The sequence below is a fragment of the Condylura cristata genome, unplaced genomic scaffold (genome assembly GCF_000260355.1).
Source record: "Condylura cristata isolate star-nosed mole 26May11 unplaced genomic scaffold, ConCri1.0 scaffold00029, whole genome shotgun sequence".
Lineage (NCBI taxonomy): Eukaryota > Metazoa > Chordata > Mammalia > Eulipotyphla > Talpidae > Condylura > Condylura cristata.
Genome location: NW_004567130.1, coordinates 24,665,010 through 24,686,924, shown reverse-complemented (window position 1 = coordinate 24,686,924; position 21,915 = coordinate 24,665,010). Strand labels below are relative to the sequence as shown.

Genomic DNA, 21,915 nt, shown 5'->3' with positions numbered 1-21,915 from the left:
TCCATTAATATTCACATTTTTGTGTCTTGTCTTAATTTTGCTTTATTATGAAGCACGATTTTCCCCACAGGCTTCTGAGAATAAAATCTGGACAAACCATGCGAGTCCAAACATAGCCAGCACCAACTTCTAGGAATTCAGAAGCAGAAGGGCATTTTCAGGCAGTTCTTAAGATCCAAATATACATCTAACCTTAACTAAAAGAACACAGAAATAATTGAGCAGTGTGTGTGTGGAGGTTAAAGAGATCATGTTATAATGGTGCAAGGCAATGGAGCTCATTTTCTATACATAGTTTGCTGAGGAAATTAAGCTTCAGAGTTTGTTTTTGTTTTTTTTTTAAAGATGGCAGTTATATTTTGATGAATTCAATAATAGAGAACAGAAGTGATAGCTAATTATCACAGTAGATGCTTGAGTTGTAACATTTGAAGTATGCAGAATGATTTATGCATGTAAACAGCATTCTTGCAAGTCATTATATCAAGATAAGGTATTCCAATTTTTCCAATTAAAATATGAAAGCCATAAAGTAAGAAAAATGGAGCAATAAAATTCACTTAAGTGAATCTTTGTTAGTAGAGTTGTTGAAATAAATGCATTTTCTAGGTCTGACTAAACCTCAGAGAAGTTCAGGGAAATATTTTAAACAAAATTTTCTTTAAAAGGAAACAATAGCTGAATGTATTTGTTCAAGGTTTACCAGTTAGTTTACCTTAGTATAAAAACAAAAGAAAACAAAGCTCCATGGTTAAAATGGTATTTTTCTAAATATCAAACTATACCGAACATTTCATAATGAAGAGCACATTCTCAGTCATCATGAGGAAAATGCCGGAGATGTTAGTGAATTGAAGTGGACCAGTGCTAAGGTTTCTACTCCTCTGTCATCAAGCCCTGAGCTCAGTCAGGAGCTCGATCATCTGTTCTGTGTCCTGAAGTGAAGACAAGAAAGCAGAGGTATCCTTATTGTTTCCTGCCATAAAACCTTGCTGTTTCTTCTTGCTTCAAACACACTGAATTAATCACCAAGAACCTCCATTCCCTATATCCTAGAGAGTTTAGCATTCAGCCCTTGACTGTGATGGGGAACCAGTCTCCAAACAAGGGAACCAGTCTCCTCACAGGTTGGCCTGACCATAGCCAGGAGCCTTTAGGGTTACACAATTCATGTTCACATCGACACAACTCCTTTCTCTGTCATTTCCAGTCTTTCCTGTAAATTCCCATTCTCATATGAGATGGCTTTAAGGCCTGCAGGATGACTGAATCTACTGCAATTTGTGATTCATTCATTCATTGCACAGGAATTTCTAAAGCATATAATAGGATCGGATACTGAGGTAGTACTAGGAATTCCTGGAGTAATAGAGTAGCTTGAGGTGACTCCCTCCATTCTGGCTCTCAGGTTCCCAGATTCTAAACACAGTTTGCAGGGAAGCAGATGATGGAAATGGGGGGATTAAAAGGAGTAACATATTGATGCCAAGAGGCACAATGGCCAGGCCATAGATAAACACTGAACTCTGACCTGCAGCCTGCTCTCTGCAGCCCAGCAGAGACAAACAGTAAGTTCTGCAGCAACTCGCCCAGGTGGTGAGGGTTTGACTAGTAACTGCCAGTTTTCTTCATTTTACCAGGCTCCAACTGAGAAATGAGAGTCAAATACATACCCCTGACCAATCACGCAGGATAGCCCATATCTAGAAAGTCTTTCTGCAGCCTCGCCATGCCAACTTCCAGTCAGGGCACACCTGCAGTTTCTCTCTTCCACTGTAACGTTTCCCTACGTCTCTGCTTACCTCGGGGTTTCTGAGCGCTTCACTAAGTAAGTTCTGAGTAAATAAGTTTTGCTTATTCTCATTGGGGTGGCCTTCATTTTTCATTTTATATTTAAATTTATATTATGAGGTGAACTAGACCATATTTTGTATCTATGTTGCTATTATTAAATATTTTATTTCCTCTTGCTAATGCTAGTGTGATTAAATTGCTAAAATGTAAGTCTAGTTTCTGGAAACCAAGGTTTTAACTTTGTCTCTCAGATTTATACTACTTATGAACCTGGCCAGTTGTGTTTCAGGTATTGCTGTTGATGATGATCTTAAGCAACACGAGACTAATGGTAAGATTTAGAGACCTCCCTCTAAAGGAACACAACCTCTAGCGTTTCTGGCTGGTTCTATTGAACTAGATAACTCAGCATGGAGGAAAATTGTCAACTCTTATGCCTATAGTGTAGGGGATAGTAACAATGGTGTAAGGTGCTAGAGTATGTTAGAATATTCCACTTGATCCTCCTAATAATTTGTATGAGGTCAGGATTATCAGTCCATTGTAGAGAGGGAGCAACTGAAGTTTAAGGAAATTTCACAACTTACCCAGAGTCATATAATTTATTAGAGGCAGAAAAGAATTCACTTCAGTTCTACCTGACTCCAGTCACTATGTTCTATTACCAAATCATGAACTTAGTAAAGAAACAAAATAAAAAATACGGAGGGTCCAGAACAACTAATCTAGATTTACCCTGTTTCCAGAAGTAGAGGATTCACATCACTCGAAGCCAAAGTTCACATGGAAATACTACTTTCTAAGCTTTGAGTTATATTTTGAACATCATATTTTAAGAGGCACTTAACAAATAGATGATATCTAGAAAAAAAATAATAAACTGGCCTGGACAGTAATCTCGAATCCCACCACATAAGGGCCATAATGGCGATGAGAGATTAACTTGGCACTTCGAACATACCCAGAGTAGAGAGAAGGACATCTGAGGGGAGATTTTGGAAATACCAGTTTTACTTGGCTGTGACCTGCTGACTAAATCTCATCTCAGGGAAGGCACACAAGAGAGCAAGTGATGTTACTTCCTCACTTAATGACACAAATTGAGACTACTTTATAACAGATGGCAGGCTGGTTTTGCGAGAAGAGCTCCCATGTGAGATAAAGAATTTGCTATTTGTGACTCTTTGAAGAATATGATCTGCCATATTGTTACTTAAAAAATCATAGAAAATAGGACAATTTACTTCTTATTTATTTTTTATTTTTTGCATAGAAGAACTGGGTGTATGCCAGAGGTGTGTGGGTGTGTGTGTGAGAGGATTCACCAGGGATGGAGTGGGGAGCAGGCAGACACATTTACCAAAATCCACTGCTGAGGGGAGCAGCAGGCGAGACAGGAGAGGTCTGCTGCGCCATATGTGGGTCACCTCCCCGGCTGGGGATCAAACTCAGGCTCCAGCAGTGAGACTTAACACCCCCCCCCCCACTACCACCACCAGGGAGGCCCAAGCATGATTTTTTTATATTGAAATGCAATCTGGTAAGCCATTTCTTTTTTAAGAAATTGAGATTTCTACCTCCTCCTCCGAGAATGCATCAACAAACAAAAATACCCTTCAGTGCAGTGCAGCGCGGTAATCTTCTAAATCAATCCTTGTTTTTTTTTTGTTTTTTTCATTACATGCTACTTAGGAATAGGATATTGTCTCTGCTTTGTGGCTGAATTGCCTTTCGCTAGGCTTCCTTTTTAGTTTGGTCTGGTATCTCTCTGTCATTCCAAAGTGCCACTTACCAGAGAACTAAAACATGACTTTAGCAACTGATAACTTCAGAGGAAATGTCAGTTCAGGGCTAGGACTGAATGGGGGTGACGGGTTGTGCCATGAAACAGTGACATCCTCCTACCCTGACACGTGTGACAGGGCATCAGATCCGTACCTCAGTCCTCTGTTCTTTAGCTAGAAAGAAAAGGGCTCAAGAAGAGGGAATCAATGCCTGAAGTCTTAGCCCTCTTTCTCATTGTCAGGCTATGAATCCAACCTGTGGGGAACCATCAAAGGAGTGACCTGGGGCCTCCCTGGTGGGACACCTGGTTAGACCACAGCACTACAGGCTGCCCGTAGTCACTGCGGCAGGAGTTCGATCCCCAGCCAGGGAGGGAACAGTGCGTCAGACCTCTCCTGTCTCCCGCTGCTCCCCTCAGCAGTGTATTTCAGTCTATCTGCCTGCTCTGCTCCCCACACTGTCTCTGGTGAGCCCTCTTAACCCCACACCTCTGGCCTATATCCCAGTTCTTATATGCATAAATAAATAAATCTTAAAAAAAAAAAAAAAAGAAAAGAAAAGGAAGTGACCTGACTTGGGTGAAGGCAGCGAGAGTGCAGCTCTCATCAATATCCTCCAAGTTGTCAGAACGCAACTGTGAGGGAATTTACAGCTTTGGGGTTAGTAAAATTCACTCATCGGATGCTCGATCTCTTAGACAAAATGCATCAATATCAGTCTTTTTGCTGCTTCTCCAACTGTGCACGGTCATCAGAGCTTTCTCTTCCTCTTGACGGTTCCCCTCTGTTGACAGCATGGTCCTCTCCTGACGCAGCCTCAGAGCCGGGAGGCAGCACCCTGCGCCCGCTGACTCAGCCCTCAGGCTCCGAGTCACAGACACGCAGCTCTCCTGTCTCTCCTGTGAATTCTTCTGCCAGTCCCCATAGCCACATCGTATTGGTCAGAATTCCCCAGAGAAACGGAACCAACTGGACAGACACACATATATCTATATATAGAGAGAGAGTCTAAGTAATTGGTGCCCACGATTAAATCCATTATCATAGAGCAAATCATCAGGCCAGAAACTTCGGCAAGGTGTGCAGGTTGTTGTTCAGAGACCGAATTCCTTTTTCAGGAAGTTTCAGCCTTTTCAGGCCGTCTGTTGACTGCATGAGGCCCACCGCATTACGGAGGGCAATCTGCAAGACTCGGCTACGGACGTAAACATCAAGCACATCTAAAAGTCGCCTTTGCAGCCGTGTCTTGACTGGCATGTGACTGAGCATCCTAGACCAGGCAAATAGAAGCAAAACACATCCTACACAGCCTCATCGTCCAGTCTCGCCAATCCCTCTTTAATCAAGGCCTCAGGATCTGTCCCTCCCCTCTCTCCACCCTCATGGCCACACTTTCTCTGTGGGTCCCAGTGTTACCAGGTCCTGGCCCAGATCGCAGGTCATCAGCGGTCCCCCGGTCCCTTGCAGAACTGAATCCTGGCCAGACCCTGGGCATTTGCAGTGCTTGTCGTCCAGCCTCTGTTCCAAGGGTCTGCAACAGGTACCCTCTTGTCCTGCAAGGAGCTCCCCCCAGATTATCGGACACATCATGCTGGTTCGCTCGTCTATGTCTTCCTGACCCTTAGAATTGCTTTCTTCCTTCAGCTCACCAGCATTTAAGGCTCAACGTAAACTCCATCCTGCCACTGCGGTTTCTTTGCTTAATGCACAAGGGTTTTCTTCTTCCCCAGCCCCATGACAGGATGACCTCCCTCGTTCAGCACCAGTCTGTGACATGTGATCCATGTCATCACTCAGGCCAGGCTCAGGAAGACCCTGACTTAGAAAGACCTGCTTGGCTTAGTGCTCTGATGCTGACGCCTTGAACTTCTCCATGATTTTTTTTAATTGATGGTTCTTAATAGTATGACCACCTAGGAGATATCTCTCTATATATCTGTATCTTCATATATATATATCAGTCTCTCTGTATCAATAGCTAATCTCTATATCTCTCTCTATATATTATTTATTTATGCACACAAAAACAGGGGTACAAGACAGCGATACAGTGGGTGAGAGGATTCACCAGAGACAGAGTGGGGAGCAGAACAGGCAGATTCACTGATATACTCTGCTGAGAGGAGCAGCGGGTGGGTCAGGAGAGGTCTGCCACACCATGTGGGGCAGCTCCCTGGCAGGGGATCAAACTCATGCCGCAGTGACTGTGGACAGTTTCATAGTGCTGCGCTTTAGCCCACTGGGTCACCAGGAAGGGTCTCTCCATGAGTTTTCGATGAGAGTTAATTCCACATTTCCATTTGTAGAGTCCTCTGCATGATGTTGTGGATCTTGGCGAATATCCTAGGTGATCATATTCACTTGAAAGTGTGTTTAAATATTCTGTTTTTCAAACCAGAATACAAACTTTTAGTGGGCTATGTCATGTTTTCAAAACGCCCCTTGGTTAGTGAAGATCTCTGACTATACTAAACATTCAATAGCTGTTTGCTGAGTCTCTTTACCAATGAGCTGAGCGCTGGTTTGCCTGTTACCAGTTGTTCTGTTGGGAAGGTCATGTTCTACCAGGTTGGGAATACATTGATCACCACGGTAGTGATACCAGCGGTCACCTCAAGTCACTGACCCCGGTCTCCTGTGCTGGAGACTTTATATATATATATACCCTTAGGTTTTCCAGAATACAACTGAAATAAGATTAAAACACACATTAGTAGAATTTAAATGGCCTCTTCCTGCCTGTCCTAATATTATTTCAAAATTAACCTAAAAAGCTCCCTTCCTCAGACTTTCCAGATTCTTGATACCAAGGAATTTATTGAGCTTCATCTTAGCAATTCATCGAAGAGAGTGTGTTCAGCAAATTACATGCAACTTTTTCTAAAAGCTTGATTTTCATGTTTTTCTCCCCAGCATCTCCTAGTTCAGCATCCCTCCTCCAGAACCCTGTGGTGTATAGACAGCTGTACCCTTTTCTTTCCACCTCACATACTGGTTAGTGCATTGTTTGCTTTGTTAGTGGTATATTTTTGTTTCCATCATGATGTTTTTAGGCTCCCTGAAGCTCACAAATGCAGGCTCCTGTGTGGAAAAGCTGTGGTATGTTCTTTCCTCCCACGGGGCTCCCTGCGGCCTGGCCTCCAATGGTCCTCTCTAACCACTAGCAGTGAGGAATAGAGAAGCACACATATTTTGACTTCTTAGTCTTTGAAATTCAACCCAAAGTTTAAAATTGCAGAGCACAAATACTGAGAAGTGTTGGTGTCATTCTCTGATTACCACGACGTCATGTATTTGCAATTAGAAAGATGCGAATGGGCCATAGGCTTCTAGATGAATCGTGTCATTGTTAGTTTTTCTTTAAGAGACGGCAACAGATACGGAAGCTGTAACTTAGTATGGCGGCAAGATCAGGAAAACAGATTCTTTGTGAATGTAATTTATTTATTTTTTAAATTATTAGCAATAAAATAAGAATGAGGGGTGTGGAAGTAGATTGCCTGGGTTTGACTTCTAGCTTTGCCACACTACCTCGAAGGTGACCTTACTTATTTGTGTCTCAATTTCTGTCTTTGTAAAATAATGTGATGACAACAGTATTTATAAGAAATGGTTTCTGGGGCCTCCCTGGTGGTGCAAGGGGTTAAGTCTCAGCACTATGAAGCGACTGCAGCCACTGCAGCCTGAATTGGATCCCCAGCCAGGGAGCTGACCCACAAAGAGCAGCAGACCGCTCCTGTCTCACCTGCTGCTCCCCACAGCAGTCAATACTCATGTTCCATTCCCCACTCTCTCTGGTAAATCTCAGTTCCCGCTTCTCTGGCCTACCCCACTTCTTGTGTGCAAAAGTAAATAAATCTTTAAAAGAAAAAAAGAAATGGTTTCTGTGATACTAAATGAACTCCTTCTCTTTAGATGCGTAGAATAATACTCAAAATAGAGACCCAACACTTGAAGCTACTATTTATTTCTCCTACTGACAGTAAATTTAAAGTAGTAAGTGATAAAAATATCTTCATTTGAAAGTTGAAGATAACAGTTACCCTGAGGTTGCTATGACAAATAAGGTATCTATAAAACGAATAGTCATGAAATAGTAGCTTTTGGGGCAAAAAAATGACACAAAGATTTCTTGGACTCATCTCTAAAATCCCTATGCCCAGGGAGTTTAAACTGCTATTAACTATAACACACAGAAGCATGTTTACTTTATGAAGCAAAATATGGCTTGAAATCACTAGTGGCTTAGAATTTCCTCATCAATGTCTGCATTTTGGCCAAGACTGCCAGGGTCTCTCCGACTAGCTCATGTAGGACAGTCTCCACGAATGCCTGGAGACATTTTCCTGGTCTCTAAGGGGGATGTTGGGTGTGTTCTGCACTTTCCCACTATAAATTTCACTCTGAATTTTTTGAGGCACGTAAGATAACTTCATATTTTAATCCTTACATTATACTTACTCCGTATTAAAGAAAACTTCTGTTAAGCCATTTAGATTCTCAAAAAAAAAAAAAAAAGAAAAAAACACTTGTTGGTATACTTGAGCTAAAGGTAGAGGTACTCAAAATTTCATTTTGTTTATACTTCCTCTCATTAGGGACTTAGCTGTTTAGAAAACTCAGCCACTTGATTTCAAAGCTGCCTCTTCTAGACAGATCTGGAGGGTCCAGCTGCATGCAATGTCAAAAGAGCTCAGCTAATATGTAGTGTGTATGGACCTTGTAGCTTGTGTGTGGGACAAGCAATCCTTCCATGCACCCGGGATGGAGAGCTTTGGCCAAGAGAAGATGATGATGAAGGTGATACTGGCTAGAATAAATACATGAAAACTACAAGAGGGTTTAAATATATTTTCAAGATACTTTAATTATTTGCAAGGAGAAAGATGATACCATCTTCATCTTAAATTTTATTATAAAAATAAAACAAATGATTGCTACTATAAAGCATCCTCTATGATTTCATATTTCCCTCAACTCACAGATTATGTGATCCTGAAAACTTGGAATTGGATAATAAAAATATTATAGCACGTGCTAGAAAATCTCAGAGCAGCATCTGAATTACTCAATCACTGACACAATAGCATTTCTATAAGATTCTGACAAGGGAAGATTTTGATTTCATGTTAAATGAAGGTGAATCAATTCAAACCACACAGTTTAAAATAATAAGTGCTCTACGTCCTTTCCCTTATCCAGAGTGGACAAGACTGAACCTTTATGCTGCAGACAGAAATCTGAGTCTGTATAATACAGAAAGTTTACCTGTCCCAGGGATCGCCAGTCCAAACCAGCACTGCCGATGTAAACATGCTGCTTGTCCACAATCCAGAAGGAAGACTGCAGCCGACCCTTGTTGTAGGCTGTCATGTTCATGTAGGTTACCTCAGCTCCTAGGAGTTCAAGCAGATCCCAGTCAGCCTCTGGGTCAAGATCCTGCAATTGCAATCAGTCATCCACCAGCAGCAACAACCACAGTTTTCACTGATCACAGGTATGCAGGGAAGCAAAGTATTTACAGTAACTGGTACACAGAAGACCCTCCACGAGTTACTTTGTTCCCAGAAAAGAATACAAAAGAAAATTATTTTCCCCACATAGAAGCAGAGGAAGCTTGCTCAGTGACTTCTGTAGCAGTATTTCTAATAAGCTCAGCTGGGCACCAACCCCAGATCTATTATTTACTGTCTGGATGGTAAAGTAGGTGGATCATGCACTATTTGGGGTGGAATAATTTTCAGAGAATTTAGTGATCAATCAAAAGATCAGTTACATTTAGTAATCTAGCTGTCTTCAACAAAAAATTGTTCTTATATAATGAGCAGGATAATTTCCCACAAAAAAGACTTAAATTATTCAAATGTTGATAAACTTAGGGTGAGAAATTCCACATGAAAGTTGTTTGTATGTTCATTTGGTTCTGTATCCCACTACTTCCCACTGATGCAATCACTGTCATGAAGTTAGTGTCAATCATTGTTTGATCATCTTACCCAAAATCATTAACATAATCCCTATCAAAATTTCTACACCTGCACCCTCATGTTTATTGTTGCTGTATTACAACAGGCAAGATGTGGAATCAATAGATGACTGGATTAAGAAGATGTGGTACATATACACAGTGGAATATTACTCAGCAATCAAAAAGATAACTTATGCCTTTTGCAGCAACGTGAATGGAGCTGGAAGGGATCATGCTTAGTGAAATGAGCCAGAAAGAGAAAGAAAAATACTGGATGGCTTCACTCTTAGCAAGAGTGTAAGGGATCAGGAAAAAAAAAAAGAGCAATTGTAATAAAGTAAAAGTGAAAAACAATGAACAACTATAAGCCAGAGACATTTATGGAGATGGAAGAGGGGATAGGATCAAAACTGGTGTGGGAAGAGTGCACAGGACTATGGTGATGGCACATGGGTGAATTGGTAGTGGGAAGCCCACGGGAATCACAACTAGGATGAAAAAATGCACAAAGATTGGTGTAAACAATAAATAAATATAATTAAACAAACCTTCCAATGACATTCTTTAAAGAAAGTGAATAAACATTACTGAAGATCATATGGAACCACGAAAGGCCCCAGATACTTCCAAAATACAATAGTGTAAACTGTTAACATAAAAATAATATTAATAAAAATAAAATGTTCGTAAATACCCTGTTCTTGGGAGTTTTAAAATCCAGTACAGTTTGATCAATGTAATTAGTAACATTTGGAATCCAAGAGATAGAAGGCTGAAGTGAACAACAAAGGGTAAAAATCACCTATCACACATAATTCTACTTTAAAATAATTTAGTAAGAGTTACTCAGAAAAAAAAAATCAGCTACTTGTGGAAAAAGTGAACCTTAAGCGTACACTTTAATTACACTCTACATATGTGTATTACTTAGGTTAAGAATTAATGATTAAAGTTCTGTGTCTCTACCGAATCTTTTTCAATTCTTTTTCAATTTCTAACCATAATTATAAAATTGTCTCTTTTTATCCTACCAGTCTAGTTTTTATTATTTGGGAGTGTTCTGATGTCTAAAAATATTATGTTGGCATACCTTTTATTTTACTGACTTTTAAAATCATTATAGAATAGTCAATATATTTTTGTTAATTCTTCTTGTGAAAATCTGTTGAATCAATTTTTTTTGGTTGATATTGGATGCAAGATATTTTTCATTTCTTTTGTTGTCAAGCTTCCCATGACCTACTAAATATATAAGGTGGGCCTGTTGTAAATAATGTATCAGTATATATACTAATTCATTCTGATAATTTTTTTCCTTTTAATTGAATGCTTGGAGAATTTTTAAAAATATCATTACTAATATATTTGCATTTAATATCATTAATACATTTAGAGTCAAAACATCTTGCAATTAGTTTTGTTTATGAAACCCTATATATTAGTGATTATAGAAACTGTTTCTTTGAATTGCTACAGTTACTTGTTCATTCAATTGGTACTTGTTCAAAATCTGAGACAATGCAAATACATTATTCCACTTTTTGGAGTACTTTGTGCTACTTAAATTGACATAATGTAGATTAAAGACACTATTACTATTGTTCTGTTGAGCCAGTATTCACTAATCATTCTTGTCCACTAATTATCCTTTTCTATTTTCCTTTTCATTAAGTTTTCTACATATAGAATTATGTTTCTTCCTGTAGAGTCCACTTTTACTCACTTCTGTGTTTTCTATCCAGTTTCTTGTCAGTGATAGGCCTCTATCAATATGTTCTGTTGGCTAACAATTCACTAATTCTCTCTTCTGTTGTGTCTAATTTGCAATCTGGAATTCTAAATGGTAGTTTTATATTCATCATTTCCAGAATTTCCATTTTTTAAATAGAATGTATTTTCTTGTGAAATTACCCATTCTCTTATCTAATTTCTTAAGCACCTAATTATACTGATGACAGAGTTGCTATCTGATATCTAGACCTATAGATTCTTTTTTAGTGTCTTTTTTCTCCAACTGGATATAAATTGTTTGTACATTTACTTGCCTTGTAATTTCTGACTGAGTAGTAGAACTTGCATAGAAAGTTCTATTTTTTTTGTCTCCTCAGTTCAGTGATATTTTGGCGAAGACTGCTTTCTGTTTGATCTCAATCCTCTGATACTGTAATTCATAAATGCCTCAAAAGAAAAGTTGGTAGAGAATAAAGGATTAATCTTAATAAATTTTCTTCTCTCAGATGTAGGCTTCACAAGGGTGAATTCTTTAATTGCTCTCTGATACAGTCAAATAGCTTTCTTTTGTATGATTGCATTTTACCCAGCTGTCAGAGTTCTCTGCAAGAAGAATAGTCTCAAAGTCTGTGATTCTAGGGGCATCGATTCATTTGCAGTCTTCTGAAGGGAAGCTTGTTTGATCTGATTTAGTTCTCCTACCTTAGGGCTAAAAGTGCAGCAGGTGTTCGTGTTGTAGTTTGCCATTTCTAAACTACTTTTTTTCATCTTTCCAATGCTAAGCTATTTCGAAATTCATGACAGTCGGCCATATCACTCACTGCCTCTGCTGGCTGCTGGGCTCCCTAATGTCTTGGTTCTCTGTCATTTATTAACACCATAGTTAATTCTGCCCCCTCCTCATTAACGTCACTTTTGCATTACTGCCACTTGGACCACCATAGGACCACTCATTCAATAACCCTTCTTTACCTTCATAGCTTCATTGATATTTTCTGTTTTTCGTTAGCAACCCATTCCCACAGTGTGTTAGATTTCATTCTACCAGTCACTAGCTATGTATTTGAAGTGTTGACCTTACGATTTGTTTTCTGAATTCTGCTTCCTATTCTTTTAGATCACTTGCATTACGCTCCTCAATACCTATCATCAAGGTTTCAGGTCACTGACCTCACCACATTGTTATTGCCACCACATAGCTCTTGTAACTAACCCCTCTTCATCTAGTTTGGACCATGGTCATTTTTCTCTCTGTGTAACATTTTCCTGATAAAGTCTCAACCTCAAGTGAATCCAGTCTTTTGCCTTTCCTACTCTTACAACAGAATAAATGTTGCTGCAGAAAATCTCACAATCAGAGATAAATTGAATATTAAAATCAAATAATGTAAGATCTGCTACATGTATAATTTACAAAGCTATGCTGAGGGGAGCAGGGATGAGAGAGGACGAGTCTGCTGTACCCTATATGGGTCAGCTCCCTGGCTGGGGATCGAACTCTGGCAGTAGTAGTGATAGCCCTGAGATTTAACCCCTAGGCCACCAGGGATGCCAAAGCATTTGTTTTTAATCTGCAGCACTGCAATAACATGTCAATTCATAGCGTGTACTTTTTAAATTGTAAAACTAATATGTAATTGCCTTAAAACTGTAATTTTTTAAATAACAGCAGTATTTCCATTTCCTGATCATAGTATGGGTTATGAATAGGTTCTAACTTTTTTGAACATCTAAATCTTATAACAAATTCAGAATGAATTGTTTTCCATTTGCAATCAAATGTATTTATAATTTCACCTGATATGGTATGTCAGCTTAGGGTTGCATAGGGAATGTCTTAGGGTAAGAAAATAGTCATGGAGGCCATTCTTTATGACAGCATGGGAAACTAGGGGATACACTTAATTTGTACTCCATAACCTAACATTTCATATGATTATGTACCCCTGCAGAAGAGCTTCAATAACAGCCACCCAAGTTGCTCCAAAGCACTCATGATGTAGCAAAGGTGATTCGGAAAGACTTGGTTCATGGTCACAAGCAGGAGACGTACTTGGGTGTAATTAGGAGACAAAGCAAGACAGTATTGCGTTGTAGAATCAGTTGCACAGCTTAGATGCTGACAGGAATTCACATGTGGAAATAATCTCATCGTACACTTGAGTTCAAAAGAACAGATTAACTCAGCCAAGTTTAGATTTTACTTTTTAAAAGATATATTTATTTGTGATTACAGAATTGGGGTACAGGCCAGATTTGTGGTGGGTGAGAGGATTTAGCAGAGACAGAGTGGGGAGCAGAACAGGCAGATTGACAAAGTAAACTGCTGAGGGGAGCAGCAGGTAGATCAGAAGAGGTCTGCCACACAACTCCTTGGCCGGGGATTGAACTCATGTTTCAGTGGCTTCTGAGAGCTTGTTAATGCAGTGCTTTAACCCACTGCACCACCAGGAAGAGCCCCAAGTGTCGATTTTAAATAAGAGCAGACACTCTCAAGTTTCTTGTAGACTCATGGATTTAGAGAACACTGAAGAGATAGGAAGAATCTGGGTGTGATTTCTACCAGCTATTGAGAAGAAAGATCTGGGGAATATCCTTTCAGAGAGCAGGCTATCAAAAGCTCAGCATAGCTCACCACTGTTCTGAGATTTCAGGGGTGTTCATAGATGGTCAACTATGTCTGCTGAATACATATAAACCTCTGAACCAAAGATGTCTTTTCCCAAGTGTGGTCTCAGTTACGATCAATGAGAAAATAAAGTTCTCGTTGAAATTTCAAAGAATGTAATGTCAGAAATTCAAATGAAACACAGAACCTTAATTATTCTTTGTTATGAAAAGAGGGAAAAGGCCCAAAATGGAGTCACTTTTTTAAGGCAGCAGCCTTACTACATTAACTACTTTGTTGTATCAGAATCTCACTGGAAGGTCATCGTTATTACATTCACCTGGAAATACCTAGTCAGTACCGGTCAGTCAATCCACATGTTGGACATCTGTGGCCTTGCCTAAGATCGTCTACATTTTGCTAGAAACTTCTTATTCTGCCTATAAAAGTCTTTCTTTTTGTACAACTTTTGGGAAACCTTCTTAGCTGCTTTATTAGATACTGTTATATGAATCATTAAAGAATACCAATTAAATCTTTAAAATACATGCAGTTAAATTTTCTTTTTAACACCACTTATTACTTCCAAAATGTTATTCCATTATCTTATCATCTGAAACCAATCATGTAAAACCCCAATCAAGTTATAAATAAATTTTGTCATTACTGAACAGGCTAGGAGCCTCAAGAAGTGTTCCAAGTAAATGTCCATGGTGTTGCTTTCCAATGGCATACTAGACTGTTTTTTAACCTTGAGCCGCTGCAATATTGACTTGTTTGGATTAGAAAAGTGAAGAGAACAGGAGCCTTTTGGAGAAGGTTAATTTGAAAGATAAGCACAATTTGCATTCAAGGAAAAAGAAAACCAGTGTGAAAGTGCTGGTTCTTTGGTTCTTTAAAGACTGCCTGCCCCAGGGGGAGCATGGACACTCACAGAGCTGTGGGACATTCACTTAGGGGACACAGGAGTGTGGGCGCCTCACTTTTGCAGGCTGGCTTTTGCCTTCTCGCCAGCTTTGATTTGTGCATAATTAGATTCACTCCTTAGCCTCTGTGGAATACAACAGCCTCGAATCAAGGCCTCCTGCTCTGCCTGGTGTGCGGGGAAGGGTGAGTCTGGCTCTGAAAGGAAACACAGACCCGTTTGCAAGCCTGTCAGAGGAGTTAAATCATCCTGATGCCGACCCTCTTCAGAACCACAGGAAGGAGTCAACTCCCACTGGTACTTTTAACATTTATATCTGTTGGCATTTTCAGCTGAGAAGTCCCAAATGAGGGAATCTCCCTGGGAGACTAGGGGGTGGGGACAGGGAGTGATTCTGTAGGCCCCTCACCCCCTCAGGGAGCACATCAGTCTGTGGCAGCCCTGGGCCCAGTGCGAGCCCGGCCTCCCTGACTCCTTGCTGACAGCTGTCTAAGGCAGCAGCTCCAGACTGAATTAACTCCCCACCTCCTTTTCTTCCCGCTTCACTTCCTTCCTTGACAGCATTTTCCCCTTCATCAAGTATGATGATTTTTTTTAAAGAGCTGTTTTTAAAACTCTATGTCAAGTACTATGGTAAAGCCCTTCCATCAATAACATCCTTTTGTTCACTCTTCAGAGTAGTTCTGTTACATGAGTTGAGATAAAAACAATCCTCACTAAGGCCAGGGGATTCGTTATACTCTTTAGTTTAGAGTCACGGTTTCCAAGAGCCTACGGATGACCAGTGAGGACTTCCTGTGCTTTACAAGGGTTTTATCATTCATCTTTATGGTGGAGGAAAGAATAGGCAGCCAAGAGGAGGCATCACAAGGCTAGGACCTGACTCACCCAAAGGTGGGGGTAGAGGAGATTAACATGACCAATAACCCAGCGATGGAGCCAGATCCTTAGGCCCAGAGCCTTATCACAAGGCCCAAGGCCCAAGCAGGTGTCAGGCTGCTACAGGGAGTATTCAAGCACAGACCTAAGGGTAAAGATACCAGATTGGGCCCTGCCAGGAACAAGAATCTGCAACAAGAATCTGCAGGGCTCAAGGGCTAAATTAACAGCCCACAGGGGCCCCTCCCTACTCACTGGCCAGCCCGGGCATTTCTGGTCTGGGTGCTAATCACTCTGGTGTACATATTCTGAAGGTGCTGTTTGAGCTTCCTCTGCCCTTGGTTCCATAAGCTATGCTTATTATGTAATTATTTTGTACTTATTAGTTGTTCACACTGTGTGATTGTTTCTTTACACACACCCTTTCCTTAAGAGAAAACATAATTTCCTAGTTTCCCTCATGATTCTACATAATCACTCATGTGTCTTTATCCTCCCTGGAACCTATTTCCAAGGAAGCTGATAAAGCATCGGCAAAACCCATGGGCGGTGCAGTCAGACATTAATACTTGATTTTTTTAAATACAGAAATCACTTCAAAATTTTGCATATGTTTAGTTAATCAGTCTTACAGGTTCAGTGAAGGACCTGGAAAACTATGGTCAACCACCCATGTTCTTTTGAGTATGATGTCGACCCATCCTGCCGCTGGGCAAATGACTGTGTGGAAAGAACATTAAAATAAGCTTCTATCTCTGTTTTACACAGAGCTTATGAAAAATACAAGAATTGAAAGTCTCCCGAGTTTGAAATATATGAAACTTTCAATGACATTCTTACGATTCTCTATCAGAAGACAGATACTACATAAATTTCTATGAAAATTAACGATGATATAACACCTGTATTTTCAAAACCCTTATGCTATCAAATTAGAATAATGTTGAGAAACATTAAAGTTTTAAATACAGAGAAATCTTTTTTTTTTTTATAGTTCTCTTAGTATAAAGTTATCCACACCCTTCCCATATTTATCACGCCAGACAAATGATCAGCGATTCTAGATCTTCTAATTTTAAAATTTAACAACTTGGTTAAATTTTAACAACTTGGTCTGGGTGCTCTCACGGAAACACTCCTAATGTTTTAAACACCAAGACCCACTCAGAAAGTGCTTTGTGATGCACCAGAGACCCGAAGCTTGAGTGGTTTTATAGCAGACACTTATTTATTGTCCAATTTATCAGACATCTAGTCTCCACCTTGCCTTCAGTCAGGTTAGCGCCTAAAAGTGGAAACATAGAGGATGAAGTGGTTAATGCCAGCTAAAAGTGGAAACATAGAGGATGAAGTGGTTAATGCCAGCAGAGAGGGAAACAGGATACAAATGAGAAGTTGAAAGGGCTTTATCCCTTTCAAATTTCTTCGGCAGAAGGAAAAGTCACTTGGACTCATTTACTTGCTTCACAGTCTGTTCAGTTTCTAGAAGGTATTCTCAGTTAATAACATGGGGAAGATGACAAGCAACATGCCCCAGGCTGTCTAAACATCACAACTGGGAGATGAGTGTCATCAGAGGAAACGCATAGAAGCCTGGTCCTCTCCGGGGAAACTTTTCACTGACTCGGACGTATTGATGCCTTTCCAAGGCTTTCGTATGGAGAATGAGTTCATGGTAATATTTTCTAAATCACTGAAGCCACTTGGAAGTCAGTGTAGTTAATGAAGGTACAGCAAAACGAGCAAGTTTTTTCAGTATTAGTTTTAGTCTTGATCATATTGTGCGACAAATTACAAAGTGGCTGTGTATCTGTTCTGCAGAATAATCTTTAAAGCCATGAATCAGGTGGTTTCCCCCTAGACACCTACATCTAACTATACTATTTTAAAGGCTATATAACATGAGAAATATTTTCCTTTGATGGGCAAGAGAAAAGATCTGATGTTTGCTCTGATGTGAAATGGCTCTGTAATCATATCATTAAAGTAGTCAGACAGGAAAAGATTCTTCTTTGTAGTAAATTATAATTTAATGGCCAGTAGATTATTTTGCATAAGCCAATAAATCACACTACTATAAAGCAGAAATTCCAGGAGTGTCCTGTCTACCTACTCCTGCCACTTCCACTATCACTATTGCTGCCAGTAGCTGTGAACAACATGTCCAGAGGGAGGCAGCTGTGAATGATGCCTGAGAAGCTCCGATGGCGGGAAGTTATGGAGCCGGAGCATCTTTGGAGGAGACCAAGAGTGAGAGGAAGGAGGGGCAAAAGGAAATCCACATGACCAAGCTGCTGATCTCTAAGAACTGTTTTCCTCAGCTGCAAAACTGCAAAGAGCTTTATGAATATCAAAATTTCAGATAAGGGTTTACTTATCTGGTACTACTCTTCAGGGCTGTTATGAATGTTTAAACAAGATAAGCTAAAAATACATTACATGACATTGAATGACGTAAGGATGTCAAGCCACCATTGCGACTTGGATGAGAACTCAGAAATGAGAGAAAATGGTATTGCGGATGACCTGGACGTCCCCAAACCCCAAAACATTAACATGAAAGAGGCTAGCCAAATGGAGACACAGAAGGATCAGATGTGTTTTCTATATCTTACAAGTCAAGGAAAACAGATGTGTCCAATGAGATATTAATGAAAAATGAAAAAAAAAATCAGTCATTGTCATCCTTATTTTTTCAAAAATCAAATGATAATAAACTAAAGAAACCTAACACGTGAAAGGAGTTTTTTCCAACTTCCTTTTTTCTGAAGAGAGTATAGAGCTTCTGAAAAGGTCAAGAGATAACATACTTCTTTCCTAATTAAATTAAAACCTCTACTCCTGATATGAAGGAAAAGATTTAATTGCTCAAGAATAGGAACAAAAAAGACTTATTTTTCTTTTTATTGTTATTCCCTCGATGGAAAGGCTCCAAAGAAATCGAGAGACTTTTTTATTTCAGAGCCACTCAGCAAAAGTACTTGTTCTGGCTTCTACAAGGGAATTGAGAAAGCCGATGTTTGACAATCTTGGTTGGGATGTCTGGTCATATCAGAGATTACCAGCGGGTTGGTTAATCAGACTTTTCTAAACTTCATCATGTCATGCTTGATGAAGTGGACTGATTTTTTAGATCAAAACAGGGAGGAAAGAACTCAGGGACTATGGTGATGGTGCCCGGGTGAGTTGGTTATGGGGACTACACCTGAGAAGAGCAAATATATATTGCACAGAGGAAGAATGATTTATATAAATACACACACACACACACATATATATATATATACACACACATGTATATGTATGTATGTATGTATGTATGTATACACACACACATATATAAAGTTTTGTTGAACAAGTTGAAGATGTCATCCACTCATTTTACCAAACTAATTCTGAAGAAAATTCTCAGACTACATTTTCTACAACTTGCCTATAGTGGATATACAAAGTTGCAAAAAATAAAGAAGCATGAATTCCCAGGTCCGAGTAGATAACTTTGTTGAAAAAATTACCCCAAAATCTGCAACAGCTGTGGCACCATTGACAAGCCAGTGCCACTGATGGAGAAGCCCACAGCTGGCACATTGCTAAGGTGGACCTGGTAATTCAAAGTGTGGTGGCCACAAACGGAATTTTGACTCCTTTATAGGGAATCTACCAGGTGAGTTTGCCTGTTTCTGCCTAATCCTGTAAATCATGGATTGTATTTCAAGAGCATATAGTCAAAATTAGGTCTCCTAGTTGAGAGATGTGTCTACCTCCTGCAAAGGAGTGATTGCATTTTTTAAAAAAGCATGTCACAATAATGGTTGTAAGCACACCTACTTCCAGTTATACTTTTGAATAAAAAAATCTTCTTTTATTGTCGCTTAAAAAATAAAACAACTCCACTGTGATAAGGGAATGACTGTAAGTGGAATTAAAGGTATTATATCAGAATACCCAGTGGTAGAAGAGCATATCAACCTTGGCCTTACCCTTTAATTTCAAGGCTTCTAATACCTTTGAATCAGCTGTTACATCACTCACTAGCTTGATTTCAATGTTTTGTGAAGTCAGTTGAAGCAACTTTTCAAAAAGTCGTTGACCCTAGAAAAGATATTCAGAAACAAAGAAAGTTAGTAATCTGAAAGATTGCCTTTTAAATAGGTATAAATAGGCTTATTAAAAACTAAAACCATGCATTCAAATTAAAGGCAAGTAGCTCAGCAATTGGTATTCATGGAAGATTCTTCACAAAAGTTTATAGAATGAATATAATTAGCAATATGAACACAATTACATTTTTTGGCATTGTGCAATTCAACAATTATTGCAATAATAATTCCAATGAATTATTTCCACGTGAAAATCTACCTTTCTGTTACTCTTTCATGAACTCTGAAGCTTATACACGAAGAGATAGCAATATTAAATAGTTGTGTTTGGCCCCAGAGAGACAGGATTCCGGCTGCTTTTTCAATTTACAAATGATTGGTTAATCTCACTAATCTCCATTTCTTTCTTAGTAAAACAGAGACAATATTAGCTTTTATTTTAAAAGGTTTTGTGAGTATTAAAGGAGTTAGTAGTAAGTATCCTTGAGTTCTTATAATTATGGGAGGAATTAGCTCTCTCGGTGATTTGCCTAATTGCCTTCTTGTTTTAAGTTTGTCTTATTGAATTCAGCTACATCTCTCTTCAGCAATCCGTAAGTATCATAGCTTAAAATACTGAAATGAAGAAATACAAATAAGGTTTTTTTCTTATAATTTTTTTCAAGGATATAAATTTCAATCTCTCATTTAACCTAAAATGGCATATCCACAGTCATTACATTATCACAAGTGGGGGGTTGAAAATTTATTCTACTTACTTTCCCTTATGTGTTTTAATGGGTCCCTCTCTAATCATAAAATGAAACTGGTCTTCTTTTATTGATTTTTCACATGTTCGCTATTTGGCCACAAACTCAAAAGCCTAGAGGACCAGACAGATAACAGAGCTCTGGTCCTAATGACTCCCAAGCAGCAAAGGTTTACTTTATTTTGATTAGAATGGCTGTTGATGAAGACTATATCGACAAAATTTGGTGATTAGAAGAAAGACAGAAGGAAAAGTGGCTGTATAGCACTGATTCTTGCAATGGAGTTTTAGCGGAGAGACGCCAACGTCCTATGGCTTTGGAGTGTTAAGGAGAAAGGAGCTTGTTGACCTGTGCTGAGGTTCCAAATGATAGCAAGAGAAGGGATGCGTGGAGGCATCCTTAAACGTAAAAGGGTCACCTAAAGTGAGGATTACCAAGTACTCTGCACCCAAGAATCTGCAGGTAGCCTCATCACAAACCAGCTGGTTCCCGTGACATGCGGAGTGAGTACATGAGGCTGTTGTAAACTGCTTCTGTAAAAATGTGGTAGGAGGAAGAAAGGAGGAGAGGAGGAGGGGTGGAGAGAGGGGAGAGGAGTGTGGAAAGCAGAAAGGGAGAGAGGGCAGGATAGGATGGATGAGAGAGCTAGGGGGGAAAAGCGAGTTGCTTATTTGGTGATTTCAGTGTCAATATATATTTCAAGTCACTATGGAGAAGGCTCACCTATGTTGTGAGGAAAGACTCACAGGAAGGGCTTTGGGGTGCTCCCACAGGCAGAGTTATTACTATCAGCTTTATCTCTCCTCCCTTGTCACACGCATTTGAAAACTTGATGATGTCTGGAGAACCCAGATTTCCAGAGCCCAGGCTCATCGTCATTACATCTATACAACAGTTGTTTGCGGTTTCCCCTTTCACACACAAAAAGGGTTCACATGCTTTAATACAATTATTAGCTTCTGGCTCTGAGGCAGGGGCCTTAATAATGCTGGCGATAAATTATAAATAAGTAGATAAAGCTTAATTAGTCCGATGTCAAGGTGGAGGAATTGTAGATTTAGAGAAAAACACAGTAGGGCCACAAGAAGCCAGGCCAATGCACTCAGGGGAAGTTCCCCAAAGGAAGAGGGGAGGAAAGATTGTTTTCACTGGAAACCTGTGACAGAACGTTAAGTTGGGGCATATCATGACACACTTTGTAAGTTGGAATGAAGGGTCTGGCTGTCCTCTGGGGAAGCAATGTGAATCTCCGAAGAGTTTACCCACAGAAGGACATAACTGAACTCTGTTCTGAAAGAAAACTGAAAACAATTTGGAGAAAAATTAGTGTAGGCAAGACTGAAGGCTGAAAAAGTAATGAGAAGTCTACTGTGTGGT

General features: G+C 39.6%; 1 protein-coding gene across 2 annotated transcripts in view; it reads right to left on the bottom strand.

The window, feature by feature from the left end:
* Positions 1 to 21,915, bottom strand: part of PLD5 (phospholipase D family, member 5) — a 163,787-nt gene that overhangs the window by 27,102 nt on the left and 114,770 nt on the right. For both annotated transcript variants that reach the window (XM_004691049.2, XM_004691050.2), the window contains exons 4-5: positions 19,670 to 19,781; positions 8,847 to 8,974 (exon numbers count right to left, since the gene is read on the bottom strand). In XM_004691049.2, coding sequence (XP_004691106.1) covers positions 8,847 to 8,974; positions 19,670 to 19,781 — 240 coding nt within the window. The remainder of the gene's footprint in view (positions 1 to 8,846; positions 8,975 to 19,669; positions 19,782 to 21,915) is intronic.